This window comes from Protomyctophum bolini, assembly GCF_963924005.1.
Source record: "Protomyctophum bolini genome assembly, chromosome: 23".
Taxonomy (NCBI): domain Eukaryota; kingdom Metazoa; phylum Chordata; class Actinopteri; order Myctophiformes; family Myctophidae; genus Protomyctophum; species Protomyctophum bolini.
In genome coordinates this window covers 29,774,775-29,788,271 of record NC_137884.1, presented here as the reverse complement: position 1 = coordinate 29,788,271, position 13,497 = coordinate 29,774,775, and the positions used below count along the sequence as shown (strand labels likewise).

The window sequence follows — 13,497 nt, the reverse complement described above, 5'->3', positions numbered from 1 at the left end:
ATCGTCTGCACCTTTGTAAAATTGACATACATTACACACACACACACATGTACACACACACACACACACACACACACACACACACACACACACTCCTCTCTCTCTCTCTCTGTCGCTCTAAGTAATTAGTCTCATGTCGCGCAGCTGTGCATAGTTTCTCCCGGCGGATCCTGCCGGGAGAAACTATGCCATAAAAAGCATAGGTGAGTTCCAGGCTACAACGCACTGAACGCACAACTCCAAACTTTAGCAAAAATACACAAGTTATTTGGGGGAGCCTGGATGAGCCCTATAGAGAACGCTACAGCGTCCCACCCAGCACCATATTAGAAACCCCAACATGTCACCGAGGAAGGGGTGGATGATGCTTCAGTAGGAGACTGTCCTCTGCAGAGAGGAGGGGACACCACTTCTCTCTATATAAGGCCTGAGAGTCCGTCTGTCCATGTTGATCTGTCACCATCCCACTGTCTCCTCCTCCCCTCATCTCCCCATCTCCCTGCATGGTGCCAGGTGCCCCAGAGGCCTTTCTGCAAGAGCCCCGTCTTCATCTCTCTCTCTCTCTCCCTCCCTCCTGGACCGAGGGCCCCCACATACACACCTCACCTGGCCTTCGCATCCAAACCACAACACAGTCTGAGGTCTGAAGGCATCTATTCGCATCTTTTGATTCCCAGACGCTTCACCTTGGGTCACCATGCCAGAGCCCATGAAGAAAGGTAGGGACACAGCTGCTCATACTGACAACAGGTTAATTACAACAGAAAGGTAGAGACACCGCTGCTCATACTAACAACAGGTTAATTACAACAGAAAGGTAGAGACACCGCTGCTCATACTGACAACAGGTTAATTACAACAGAAAGGTAGGGATACCGCTGCTCACACTGACAACAGGTTACTACGCATTAACCAATGCCTTTTAACAGCAGGAGAAGAACGGCGAGCTAATTTAATTGGCTATCGCCCACTATCGTCGGACGACGTCGCCCCAAAAGAAGAATTATTTCATCTTTTCGGCCGCCGTTCCTTCGCCCACATTTCGACCATCGCCTGTTCGCCAGTAGTTGCCTGTAGGGTCCCGTTGACAAATAATGCACTTCCAGAAGATTGGTCTGGCTGATAAAAACAGACTAACAACCACAATGCCACCCAAACACAAACCTTTTAAACCTGTTAAAACAGACTAACAACCACAATGCCACCCAAACACAAACCTTTTGGAGAATCTACAAGGATACCCAGACGTATAGTGACTTTGACTTAAGATGGCGTTTTGGCTTAATTTGATGACAACCTACTAAAGACCGTTTTAATAAAGTCAAATTGTATGATGATTAAATGAATTCAAACTTTTTTTTAAGTAAAATGTATAATCAAATGCCGCATTCATCTTGAACATCAGATTCAACATTTTGTCTTTTAGTTATTTGAGTGTAATTGTGTGTTCCTGCTCACAGAGAGGCATCCTGAAAGTGACTTTGAGCGTGGTGTTGCGTTACTGATGCATGCATGCTAGGGGGAGATCTAAGAGGCTTATGAACAGATATACTATTGTTGCATGGGGATGGACTCTGCCCGCGGCGCCCGCAGGGGAGACATGATGATGGACAGAACTACGGGAATGTTGATGCTTGGCTTCGAGCCGGACTCCAGCTGAATGCCAGCAGAGACCCCTGAAGGATGATGTCATCTGGAAGAGCCTAGTGTGCTGGACAATGAGTACAGCACACGTCCTCTTTCATATTATTAAGCCCTAAAAAAGAGTTAAAAAAATAGCCGACAAGCTCAAGCTTGGCAGCACGCTCATATAGCCACGATGCTGAAGGTTTATTAACAGAAACCAACGTTTTTCGACCTGTAAGGTCTTCTTCAGGGAATATATACGTTATTTCTAAATAAAACAAAAGATATGCCTATATATAATGACGGGAACGGGAACGCCAGGTTGAAAGTGGTTACCCGTGCCAGTCCAAATTCACTGACCGCGCCACACCCCCATGCACACACATGGCTGGCCGTGTCCCCGTGGTCACGGCTATCTCCGTGTCCATCAACATTCCCTGCTAAGCTCCTCTTGTCTGTCATTACTTACAGTCTCCATTAGTTCAGGTCTTCTGGGAGTTTGGTAGAAGGACCCAGACGTGACCATGTAGAGGACATCTAAGCTTACTCAGTTAACCCATGTTGGGGCGGGAACCAGGGGGGCAGTCAGACGGATATTTTGTGAAGCCACTAAGGAAATGAAAGTTCATATAATGGCCTGTTGTGGCGCTCTCATTGGGCTCAAAAAAACCCATAGCCCCATAGAAGTCCATGTATTTGGGCCCAACTTCACCTAGACTGTATTACCTTAATAAACATGGTCATGAATACTTTTTGCTTCCAGTCACTAGTTTAAAGTCTCATTTCTAATGTCATAATATTCTTTTTGGAAAATTATGGTCCCATTTATTAGAAAAATGACCATAAAGTCGCGCATGTTCTGAGGGGCGTGGCTACCGTTACAGTGTATGAATGGGATCCCCCACCCACTCGAGTCAAAATAAAAACCAACGAAGAAGAAGGGGGAAGTCCCGCCTCGTTGTCTGGGCCAGCCAATGGGCCAGCTGGCCTGAACTGGGCCAAAACGGATCTAGAAAGATGGCGACTTCCATTGCAAGGACTGACAGGCTTCATTTTACGTTCACGTTAGACCCGCGGGACGCTTTGTCCATATTTTTTACAGTCTATGGCGGGAACCCCTTCTGGTGTTGGCATCATGTTATGCTTTAGCTATTGAAAAATAGCAGACCTATACAAGCTCGTAGCGCGCCACCGAGTGGCGCGCTACGAGCTTGTAGGTCTGCTATTTTTGAAAAATCGAAGAACGACAGACATAGAAACACAGCTTTTTCAGAAGACTGTCAGGATGTAGAAGAACATTTATAGAATCTGATCTAAGGTCAGAATTGGTTAAGCACTCACTCCCTGGTGTGGGAGCAAATATACAACAGGCTTCTTTTTTTATTACGGGGCCAAGCCGCCTGGAAGAGGTTCTTTTTACTTCAGGGGACCAAACCACCTGGAAGAGGTTCTGTCATTTCAGGGGCCAAACCTCCTGGAAGAGGTTCTTTTTACTTCAGGGGGCCAAACCTCCTGGAAGAGGTTCTTTTTACTTCAGGGGGCCAAACCTCCTGGAAGAGGTTCTTTTTACTTCAGGGGCCAAACCTCCTGGAAGAGGTTCCGTCAGAGAACAGCGACAGATTCCTTGTGCACGCTGCCAGCAGGCAGAGGAAGCAAATTCATATTTTTGAGGGGTGCCGACGGCTGGCTTTTGGAATTACGTCATATGGCAGCCAAGTCTACAGACTTACAGTAGTTTTAATGTTCGTTAAGATCACTTTAAATTAACATTACCAGGAGCCCCTCACTTAGAAATAGTGAACTTGTTAACCACCAAAAAACAGCAGATCTGCAAGCCCAGAGAGAAGACAGTACAGAGCCAGCTCAGGTCTAGAGGGGTTTCAGTGTGTGTGTGTTTGTATTCCACACTGGAAGTCAACAGAGGGCCAAACATTGGCCCAGAGATGTCGTGGAGCCCCCCCCCCCCCCGCCCGATATTAGCAAAACGGCTTAAAATAAATAATTAAAGCAATCATGCAGAATATTACTCTGAGCCTGCAGATGAGCTATTTTTGTTACCGTTGATTTTTGCTTACATTCTAAAGAATATGAAAATTATAGCGACCCCCAGGTTGAAACTGATTACATTTGCACAAGGATATTGGAACTGAAATACATCAGTTGCACACACACACACACACACACACACGCGCACACACACTGTCCTCTCCGTGCACTCAACCTATCCTCCACTGGGTGCATTCTCCCCGGCCTCGGTCAGGACAATGGGGATTACATACTGGAATGGGAGGGATTTCATAGATTACTTTAGAGGGATTTCATAGATTACTTTACATGGAAGTTATTTTAATGGCATCATGTGAATTCACAGAGATGACTCAAGTCTCCACACGTCTGTATACCTTTGGCAGTGTCGGCCACGCCGGCCAACTGTCCACTTTAAAACCTCCGGGTTTTAACTCGCTCAATGTTTGGCTGTGTTGTCAGGCAGCCAGTGGGCCCGATGAAGCCTGGTTGTGGTTGTGTCGTCAGGCAGCCAGGGGGCCCGATGAAGCCTGGTTGTGGTTGTGTTGTCAGGCAGCCAGGGGGCCCGATGAAGCCTGGTTGTTGTTGTGTCGTCAGGCAGCCAGTGGGCCCGATGAAGCCTGGTTGTGGTTGTTGTGTCGTCAGGCAGCCAGGGGGCCCAATGAAGCCTGGTTGTGGTTGTTGTGTCGTCAGGCAGCCAGGGGGCCCAATGAAGCCTGGTTGTGGTTGTTGTGTCGTCAGGCAGCCAGGGGGCCCGATCAAGCCTGGTTGTGGTTGTTGTGTCGTCAGGCAGCCAGTGGGCCCAATGAAGCCTGGTTGTGGTTGTTGTGTCGTCAGGCAGCCAGGGGGCCCGATGAAGCCTGGTTGTGGTTGTTGTGTCGTCAGGCAGCCAGGGGCCCCTATGAAGCCTGGTTGTGGTTGTTGTGTCGTCAGGCAGCCAGTGGGCCCAATGAAGCCTGGTTGTTTTTGAGGTACCAAGAGGTACCTTGAGGTACCATGAGGTACCTTGAGGTACCAAGAGGTACCAAGAGGTACCTTGAGGTACCAAGAGGTACCAAGAGGTACCAAGAGGTACCATGAGGTACCTTGAGGTACCTTGAGGTACCAAGAGGTACCTTGAGGTACCAAGAGGTACCTTGAGGTACCAAGAGGTACCATGAGGTACCAAGAGGTACCTTGAGGTACCTTGAGGTACCAAGAGGTACCTTGAGGTACCTTGAGGTACCAAGAGGTACCTTGAGGTACCAAGAGGTACCAAGAGGTACCTTGAGGTACCAAGAGGTACCTTGAGGTACCAAGAGGTACCTTGAGGTACCAAGAGGAGGCGTTGGCAACAAGTGCCAGAAAACGGCTTAGTTTCTGTTGATGTATTGGAGCAGAAGTAAAAGTATTGTAAATTGTAAATATTCAATTTAAAGTAGAAATACCTCAAACTGTCTGCACTCTCAGTACAGTACTTAAGTTAATGTACTTGGTTACTTTCCACCACTGTCCCCCCCCCCCCCCCCATAAAGCACCCTGATCCCCTCGGAGACACCGCCGGGCAGACACCGGGCTGACGCCGGGCAGACGCCGGGCTGCTACAAACACTGTCCACAAATAGAAGAGCACATAAACGATTGGTAGAAACAGTATTGTTCTTTAAATGACCGTGGACAGCTGACGAGGAGGAGGCCCTTGTTGTTTTAGTCGGGGGGGGGGGGGGGCGCGAGAGATGACGGAATGGCTGAGTCGCCATGTGGCTCTCCAGGGATGTGGGGATTCTTGGTCCCGGGAATAGTTCAGAATGAGTGCACTTTTAATCCTGGTCCCGCGCTCTCCTCCGTCAGCCTCTCGCTGCATCACTTTGTCCCCCTGGCCTGAAAAAGACCTTCTGAGGTCACTCATCTGCCCAGGAAACCTCTTACAACAACGACCACATGGTCCAAAAAGACCTTCTGAGGCCACTCATCTGGCCAGGAACAGTTTACAACAACGAACACATGGTCCAAAAAGACCTTCTGAGGTCACTCATCTGGCCAGGAAACCTCTTACAACAACGAACACATGGTCCAAAAAGACCTTCTGAGGCCACTCATCTGGCCAGGAACAGTTTACAACAACGACCACAAGCATTCATGTCATCCACTAACTACAGCGGTGGTCACGGCAGTTCATTGGCCAAGTGGAAAAGAGAGAAATGAATACGATTCTTGTGGCACTTTAAAGGACAACTTTAGTTTTTTTTTTCAACCAAGGTTGATGTTTTAGGTTATTAGAGAAAGTAAAAGAATTAATGTAATTTTTGTTTCATTTTGCTGTTTTCTTTTGTTTTAGGGATTTTGGCTGTTTTTGGGCATTCGAGCATGGGGCTAAATATGTATTTCTTTACAACATTTTATAGCGATTTATTTTTTTATTATTATATAGTCCCTAAAACTAAAGAAAGCAGCAAAAAAGATATTAACACTCATCTTATACTTTTCTCTAATAACCTAAAACATGAAACATGAAATGAAAACCAATTTCAACCTTTGACAAATGTTCTATAATGTTCAGAAATAGCTAAAATAATGGATCTACGATCTAGATCGGCTATTTTCAGCAAGTGTAAAAACACTCATTACGACGGCATCAAGACCCGCCAAAATACATTTTAGTCGACTAAATCAACTGTAGATTTAGTCGACTAAAATCTCATGACATTTAGTCGACTAAAACTAGACTAACACTATAAGACATTCCAGGTGACTAAAATGTGACTAAAACTAAATTAAGTTTCAGTCCAAAGACTATATGACTAAAGCTAAAATAGAAATGTGCTGGGCTCCACCACCTGACATCTCGTGGTCGCCGGTTACAAAATCCTGCGCTATAAATCTCACACACACACACACACACACACACACACACACACACACACACACACACACACAACACAGGAAGCCTGTCAACTGCTAATTAGCAACCCGACCATAACACCCGCAGTAGACACCGTCATCATCCGACACCCTGCAGTTCCTCATTTTGACCTTTTGGTCTTCAGAGTCTTCCAGGACTAGAGCACTGTAGTTCTGGGGGTCGGCTGAGGCTGAGTGGGTGGGTGAACAGTATATAATGTATGTAGGTGTTGAAGTTTCCCTGAGCAAGACACTAAACTAAACTGACAGCCTTGTGTAGCCAAAACGACCCGACGATCTCGTGCCTATGGAAACATGGTGGTGACATCTAGACTCACTGGAGTTGCTGTAGCACATGCAGGGGTGCCCACACTTTTCTGACTTGAGAACTACTTTAAAAATGGCAAGCTCAACATGATCTACCCACAACCCCAAATGTACATGAGGGGGCTTTGTAATAGCGGCACTGGCGTTGCATATAAGACAAACAATGGGAAATAGTCGGGGGAAAGTCTTCATCCCATTCTGTGTGAGTTTTTGGGTTCTTTGTAATTCTACTGACTCTTGAACACAAAGCATTTGACCTTGATGCAGGCCCTGTTGTCAATCAATCAATCAAGTCACCTATTAATGACAGATGCCAAAAAGAGGCGTTTTGTGAATTTTGATTATTAATATATGCTTTTTATAGGCCTATTTTAATTATACCTTTTTGAGGGCCATGTCATGTGATCGACCTGCACAGCCTTTGTGATCTACTGGTAGATCACGGTCTACCTTTTGGGCACGCCTGCTGTAGGACATCTGTGAGAACGCTATAACAAACCTAAACCTACTGTATATAGTGCTGCTATACTAAAACCCATCTGGATATACCATTTCAATATGAAGGACCACATTACAGTCTTTTTTTATTGGTTCTGAAACCATGTTAAAATGACAAAAAGTATTCCTTTACCAGTCACCACCACCGCCACCTCTTTTGGGGTTCCAGACAATCCATGGCATTCGACACCCACTAGCTTTCGCATTTAACCTCAACATGCAGGTCATATCTTCATATTTCCGCCACGCTGGTTATTATAGAATAATCTGATTTTAAAAATCGATAGGCAGGTTGGGCCAGCTCTGAAAACTGCCCAGTGACATGACCAATGACAAAAAACTCCCATCTCTGCTGGGCGAAGTACAACAATGTGCAAACACAGCAGCAAGATTTGTGAGTTGCTGTGATGGGAGAAGGATATCAAGTGGAACACAACCACCCTAAAGACTAATCATTGTGTATATTCCTGTACTATACCTGCATCGAGTGATCTTGGTACATAGAAGTTGATCTATTGAAGATTCTGACCTTCAAAGTACATCATTTTTGTTTTGATTGTATTGCTGTATTGTTGTATTGGTTCTTTCTGCTTTGGCAATTAATGTAAACGTATGTTTTCTCATGCCAATAAAGCCCTTTGAATTGAATTGAATTGAATTGAATTGACATCGATAGGCAGGTTGGGTCAATTCAAACCAGATCATGTGTTCATAAATGTAAGAACAATTGCTTCTATTTCAGAATGCTATAACTTTTCAGGATGAGAAAGGCTGTATAGTTTCCATTATCTGATCGGCCCGCCGTCGATGATGTCACTGGTAGGTCCTCGGCGAGGGACTTGACAGAAACGCGGTTCCGTCTTATAATGAGCATTATAGTGGGGACCACTTTACGTGAAGATAAGCTGACGTGCTATACTGCATGTGGTCACTTTTTGGCCACCTCGTACCCCTCTAGTTTTTATGACAACTAGAGAGGGCCCGAGGCACGTCTTCAACAGAGCCACGGGAGTCTATTATTAGGAGGATAAGGCCGTTTGGCTACAACGCTGGAGCCGTGCATGAGCCCCCGATCCGTCTCCACAGCCAGCAGCGCCAACAGCTGAGAATACCTGCGGGGACCCGTTAGCTGGCCTGGGAGGTAAAAGAATACCTCTCAACACTCATTATGTCTCGTGACCCCACCGTGGCCCGGCTGTGGAGGTGCCATGGTGTCTAATTCTGAGCGGGACAGCAGTTATACGAGCATGAGGAGAAGAGAGGATGATAAAAATGGTGTTATAGCATTACGTTATGCTTTAGCTATTTAAAAACAGCAGATCTACAAGCTCATAGCGCGCCACCGAGTGCCGCGCTACGAGCTTGTAGGTCTGCTGTTTTTTGAAAAATCGAAGAACGACTTGACATAGAAGACATAGCTTTTTTTTCCAGAAAACTGTCAGGATGTAGAAGACATTTTTAGAATCTGATCTCAGGTCAGAATGTGTTAAAAGACAGGATGCTGTAAACAGGGTTTAGTGTAACAGGGTTACACTAAACTGACTAAGGGTTTAGTGTTCCTAACAGTCAGGAAGTGGTCGTGGACAGTGAAGAAGTGTATTTACTTGAGTATTGTATGGGTAGTTTATTTGTATCATGATACGTCACATTCCATGTTCAGCCAATCCAAATCATCACAAATACGATTCCGGTCAATCACTTTTAAGCCCTCACTTTTATATCTTCAATATGTATACTGTGCTCAGCCAATCAAATCATCGCTATGGGGACTGATTAGCCAATCATCAGCCAATGTTTGTGTTCACTGCAGCACAGACAAAGCTCATGGGCATAGGAGGGGCTAAAAGTCTAATGACTTTAACTTCACACGATTTTAAAGACAGTTATTGTACTTTTGACAACACTACTGTTCATTTCAGGGTAGAGACCCCTGGTACACAAATGTACAAACATACATTTAGATTTAAGCACTTATAACAACTGATAATAATCTTTCACAAAATACTGAAAATAGCAGATCTAAAAACTCAACTATTTCCACAGTTTTGAAAAATGTCTTGAACATTTCCAAATTGATATAAAAAGTGTCATTATGCAGCATTACATTCATTAAGTCTGACGTCAATATCAGTAGAGGTCGCAAATCCACTGGTTAATTTGCATTTTAGATCGCCTCATATAAGTAGGCTACTGTGTTTGAAAAATATCACCCTCAACCCTCACTCATATGGATTATGAAGAATCAACTGAGAGAAAATGCTATTGTTACTGCCTAATGAATTAGTTACATTTTCACTAGGTATCATATATGAGTGAGTGACTGTCGCAGACGATACAGAGACACCTCCCTGACAATATAACGATACAGAGACACCTCCCTGACAATATAACGATACAGAGACACATCCCTGACAATATAACGACACAGAGACACCTCCCTGACAATATAACTACACAGAGACACCTCCCTGACAATATAATGATACAGAGACACCTCCCTGACAATATAACGATACAGAGACACCTCCCCGACAATATAACGATACAGAGACACCTCCCTGACAATATAACGATACAGAGACACCTCCCTAACAATATAACGATACAGAGACACCTCCCTGACAATATAACGATACAGAGACACCTCCCTGACAATATAACGATACAGAGACGCTTCCCTGACAATATAACGACACAGAGACACCTCCCTGACAATATAACGATACAGAGACACCTCCCTGACAATATAACGATACAGAGACACCTCCCTGACAATATAACGATACAGAGACACCTCCCTGACAATATAACGACACAGAGACACCTCCCTGACAATATAACGATACAGAGACACCTCCCTGACAATATAACGATACAGAGACACCTCCCTGACAATATAACGACACAGAGACACCTCCCTGACAATATAACGATACAGAGACACCTCCCTGACAATATAACGATACAGAGACACCTCCCTGACAATATAACGACACAGAGACACCTCCCTGACAATATAACGATACAGAGACACCTCCCTAACAATATAATGATACAGAGACACCTCCCTAACAATACAACGATACAGAGACACCTCCCTGACAATATAACGATACAGAGACACCTCCCTGACAATATAACGATACAGAGACACCTCCCTGACAATATAACGACACAGAGACACCTCCCTGACAATATAACGATACAGAGACACCTCCCTGACAATATAACGATACAGAGACGCCTCCCTGACAATATAACGACACAGAGACACCTCCCTGACAATATAACGATACAGAGACGCCTCCCTGACAATATAACGATACAGAGACGCCTCCCTGACAATATAACGACACAGAGACACCTCCCTGACAATATAACGATACAGAGACACCTCCCTGACAATATAACGACACAGAGACACCTCCCTGACAATATAACGATACAGAGACACCTCCCCGACAATATAACGATACAGAGACACCTCCCTGACAATATAACGATACAGAGACACCTCCCTGACAATATAACGACACAGAGACACCTCCCTGACAATATAACGATACAGAGACACCTCCCTGACAATATAACGACACAGAGACACCTCCCTGACAATATAACGACACAGAGACACCTCCCTGACAATATAACGATACAGAGACACCTCCCTAACAATATAATGATACAGAGACACCTCCCTAACAATACAACGATACAGAGACACCTCCCTGACAATATAACGATACAGAGACACCTCCCTGACAATATAACGATACAGAGACACCTCCCTGACAATATAACAATACAGAGACGCCTCCCTGACAATATAACGATACAGAGACACCTCCCTGACAATATAACAATACAGAGACACCTCCCTGACAATATAACGATACAGAGACACCTCCCTGACAATATAACTTTGTCCATTACTACTGAATGGCATCGATGCAGTAAACAGACTCGGGCCACAGACGTGTCAGTTACTGTAGGGCCTATTTGTAAAACCCTGAGTTCACTGTCAGTTACTGTAGGGCCTATTTGTAAACCCTGAGTTCACTGTCAGTTACTGTAGGGCCTATTTGTAAAACCCTGAGTTCACTGTCAGTTACTGTAGGGCCTATTTGTAAAACCCTGAGTTCACTGTCAGTTACTGTAGGGCCTATTTGTAAAACCCTGAGTTCACTGTCAGTTACTGTAGGGCCTATTTGTAAAACCCTGAGTTCACTGTCAGTTACTGTAGGGCCTATTTGTAAAACCCTGAGTTCACTGTCAGTTACTGTAGGGCCTATTTGTAAAACCCTGAGTTCACTGTCAGTTACTGTAGGGCCTATTTGTAAAACCCTGAGTTCACTGTCAGTTACTGTAGGGCCTATTTGTAAAACCCTGAGTTCACTGTCAGTTACAGTAGGGCCTATTTGTAAAACCCTGAGTTCACTGTCAGTTACTGTAGGGCCTATTTGTAAAACCCTGAGTTCACTGTCAGTTACTGTAGGGCCTATTTGTAAAACCCTGAGTTCACTGTCAGTTACTGTAGGGCCTATTTGTAAAACCCTGAGTTCACTGTCAGTTACTGTAGGGCCTATTTGTAAAACCCTGAGTTCACTGTCAGTTACTGTAGGGCCTATTTGTAAAACCCTGAGTTCACTGTCAGTTACTGTAGGGCCTATTTGTAAAACCCTGAGTTCACTGTCAGTTACTGTAGGGCCTATTTGTAAAACCCTGAGTTCACTGCACGCTCAGGAGGTTTTGAGCAGTGACGAACGTCCAGTGTGGATGGAGGCATAACTCCTGTCGTCTGTCTGTCCGTCCTGTGAGACGTTAAAGCCTCATTTATCCCCCGTCGTCACGGCTACGCGGCGAGAGCGGACGAGAATAGCAGAGCTTAAAGCTCACAACGCCTTGCGCTCCGCTCTGCGCCGCGTTGGGAGCCTGTAGTTTGGGCTTGAAGATACGCCAGGCTATGCACGGTTGGGCTCAGCCATGAGGCTCTGTGTGCCTGGCTGGCACACCAGTGTTGTTTTCGTCGACTAAAACTAAGACGAAAGATGTTCGTCGACTACCTTTTTTTCACTGACTAAAACTAAATAAAAAACGAAATAAAGACGAAGCTACGGTGACTAAAACTAAGGCTAAATATACTGACAATTTCGTCAACAAATAAAAACTAGACTGAAATGTTAGGAAGGGACTAGTGGACAAGAGATGCAGTTTTATGCTGGGTTCACATCGCGTCGCAGCGCGCCGCGTTGTGAGATTGTATATCTGCTATTTTCAGCATGCAACCAAAGTGTAAAATATGTCATTACAACGACATCAAGGCCTGTCGAAACACATTTTAGTCGACTAAATCAACCGTAGATTTAGTTGACTAAAACCGTATGACATTTAGTCGACTAAAACTAGACTAAACACTAGAACATTCCAGGTGACTAAAATGTGACTAAAACTAAGTGAAAACTATTCAAGAGACTAATGACTAAAACTAAAATAGAAATTTGCTGCCAAAAACAAAACACTGGGTGGCACAGAGAGTGGCACCAACTGGCATGACGGCACTCAGCACCATGTCGAGACTGCAACCTGACAAGACAAGCTAGAGCTGTGGAGTGTGTGTGTGTGTGTGTGTGTGTGTGTGTGTACGTGTGTGTGTATGTGTGTGTACGTGTGTGTGTGTACGTGTGTGTGTATGTGTGTGTGTGTGTGTGTGTGTGTGTGTGTGTGTGTGTGCGTGTGTGTGCGTGCGTGTGCATGTGTGTGTGTGTGTGTGTGTGTGTGTGTGTGTAGCTCAACGATACAAAGACAACGTGACAAGAGATGAAAGAATATCGTCCCTTTCAACCTGACGTCCACAGAGTGAATGATGACTGTTGGAGTTCAGAGATCATATACAGTATGTTACAGTTATTGTCCCTTTTCTCTTTGCAGATGGGATCGCTAACGGCCAGGCAGAAGGTGAGTGACCGCCCCTGCTTTTCTTCTGTACCAGAACAGGGAAAGTCCAAAATAAAAATGAATTCAAACTCTCAAGGAACCAGAGCTGCGGTCAGCCCTGCGCGGTCAGGACTGACCTCTCCCCACCTACAGACCGCTGTAGACACTAGACACTAAATCTAATCTAACAACAACTATCTTTCCAAAC

At 45.0% G+C, this 13,497-nt stretch overlaps 1 protein-coding gene across 6 annotated transcripts in view; it reads left to right on the top strand.

Moving 5' to 3' along the window:
• Positions 1 to 468: 468 nt before the first annotated feature.
• mybpc1 (myosin binding protein C1) overlaps positions 469 to 13,497 on the top strand; it is a 79,473-nt gene continuing 66,444 nt past the window's right edge. For all 6 annotated transcript variants that reach the window (XM_080757693.1, XM_080757692.1, XM_080757689.1 and 3 more), the window contains exons 1-2: positions 469 to 719; positions 13,284 to 13,310. In XM_080757693.1, coding sequence (XP_080613819.1) covers positions 698 to 719; positions 13,284 to 13,310 — 49 coding nt within the window. In that variant the 5' untranslated portion in view covers positions 469 to 697. The remainder of the gene's footprint in view (positions 720 to 13,283; positions 13,311 to 13,497) is intronic.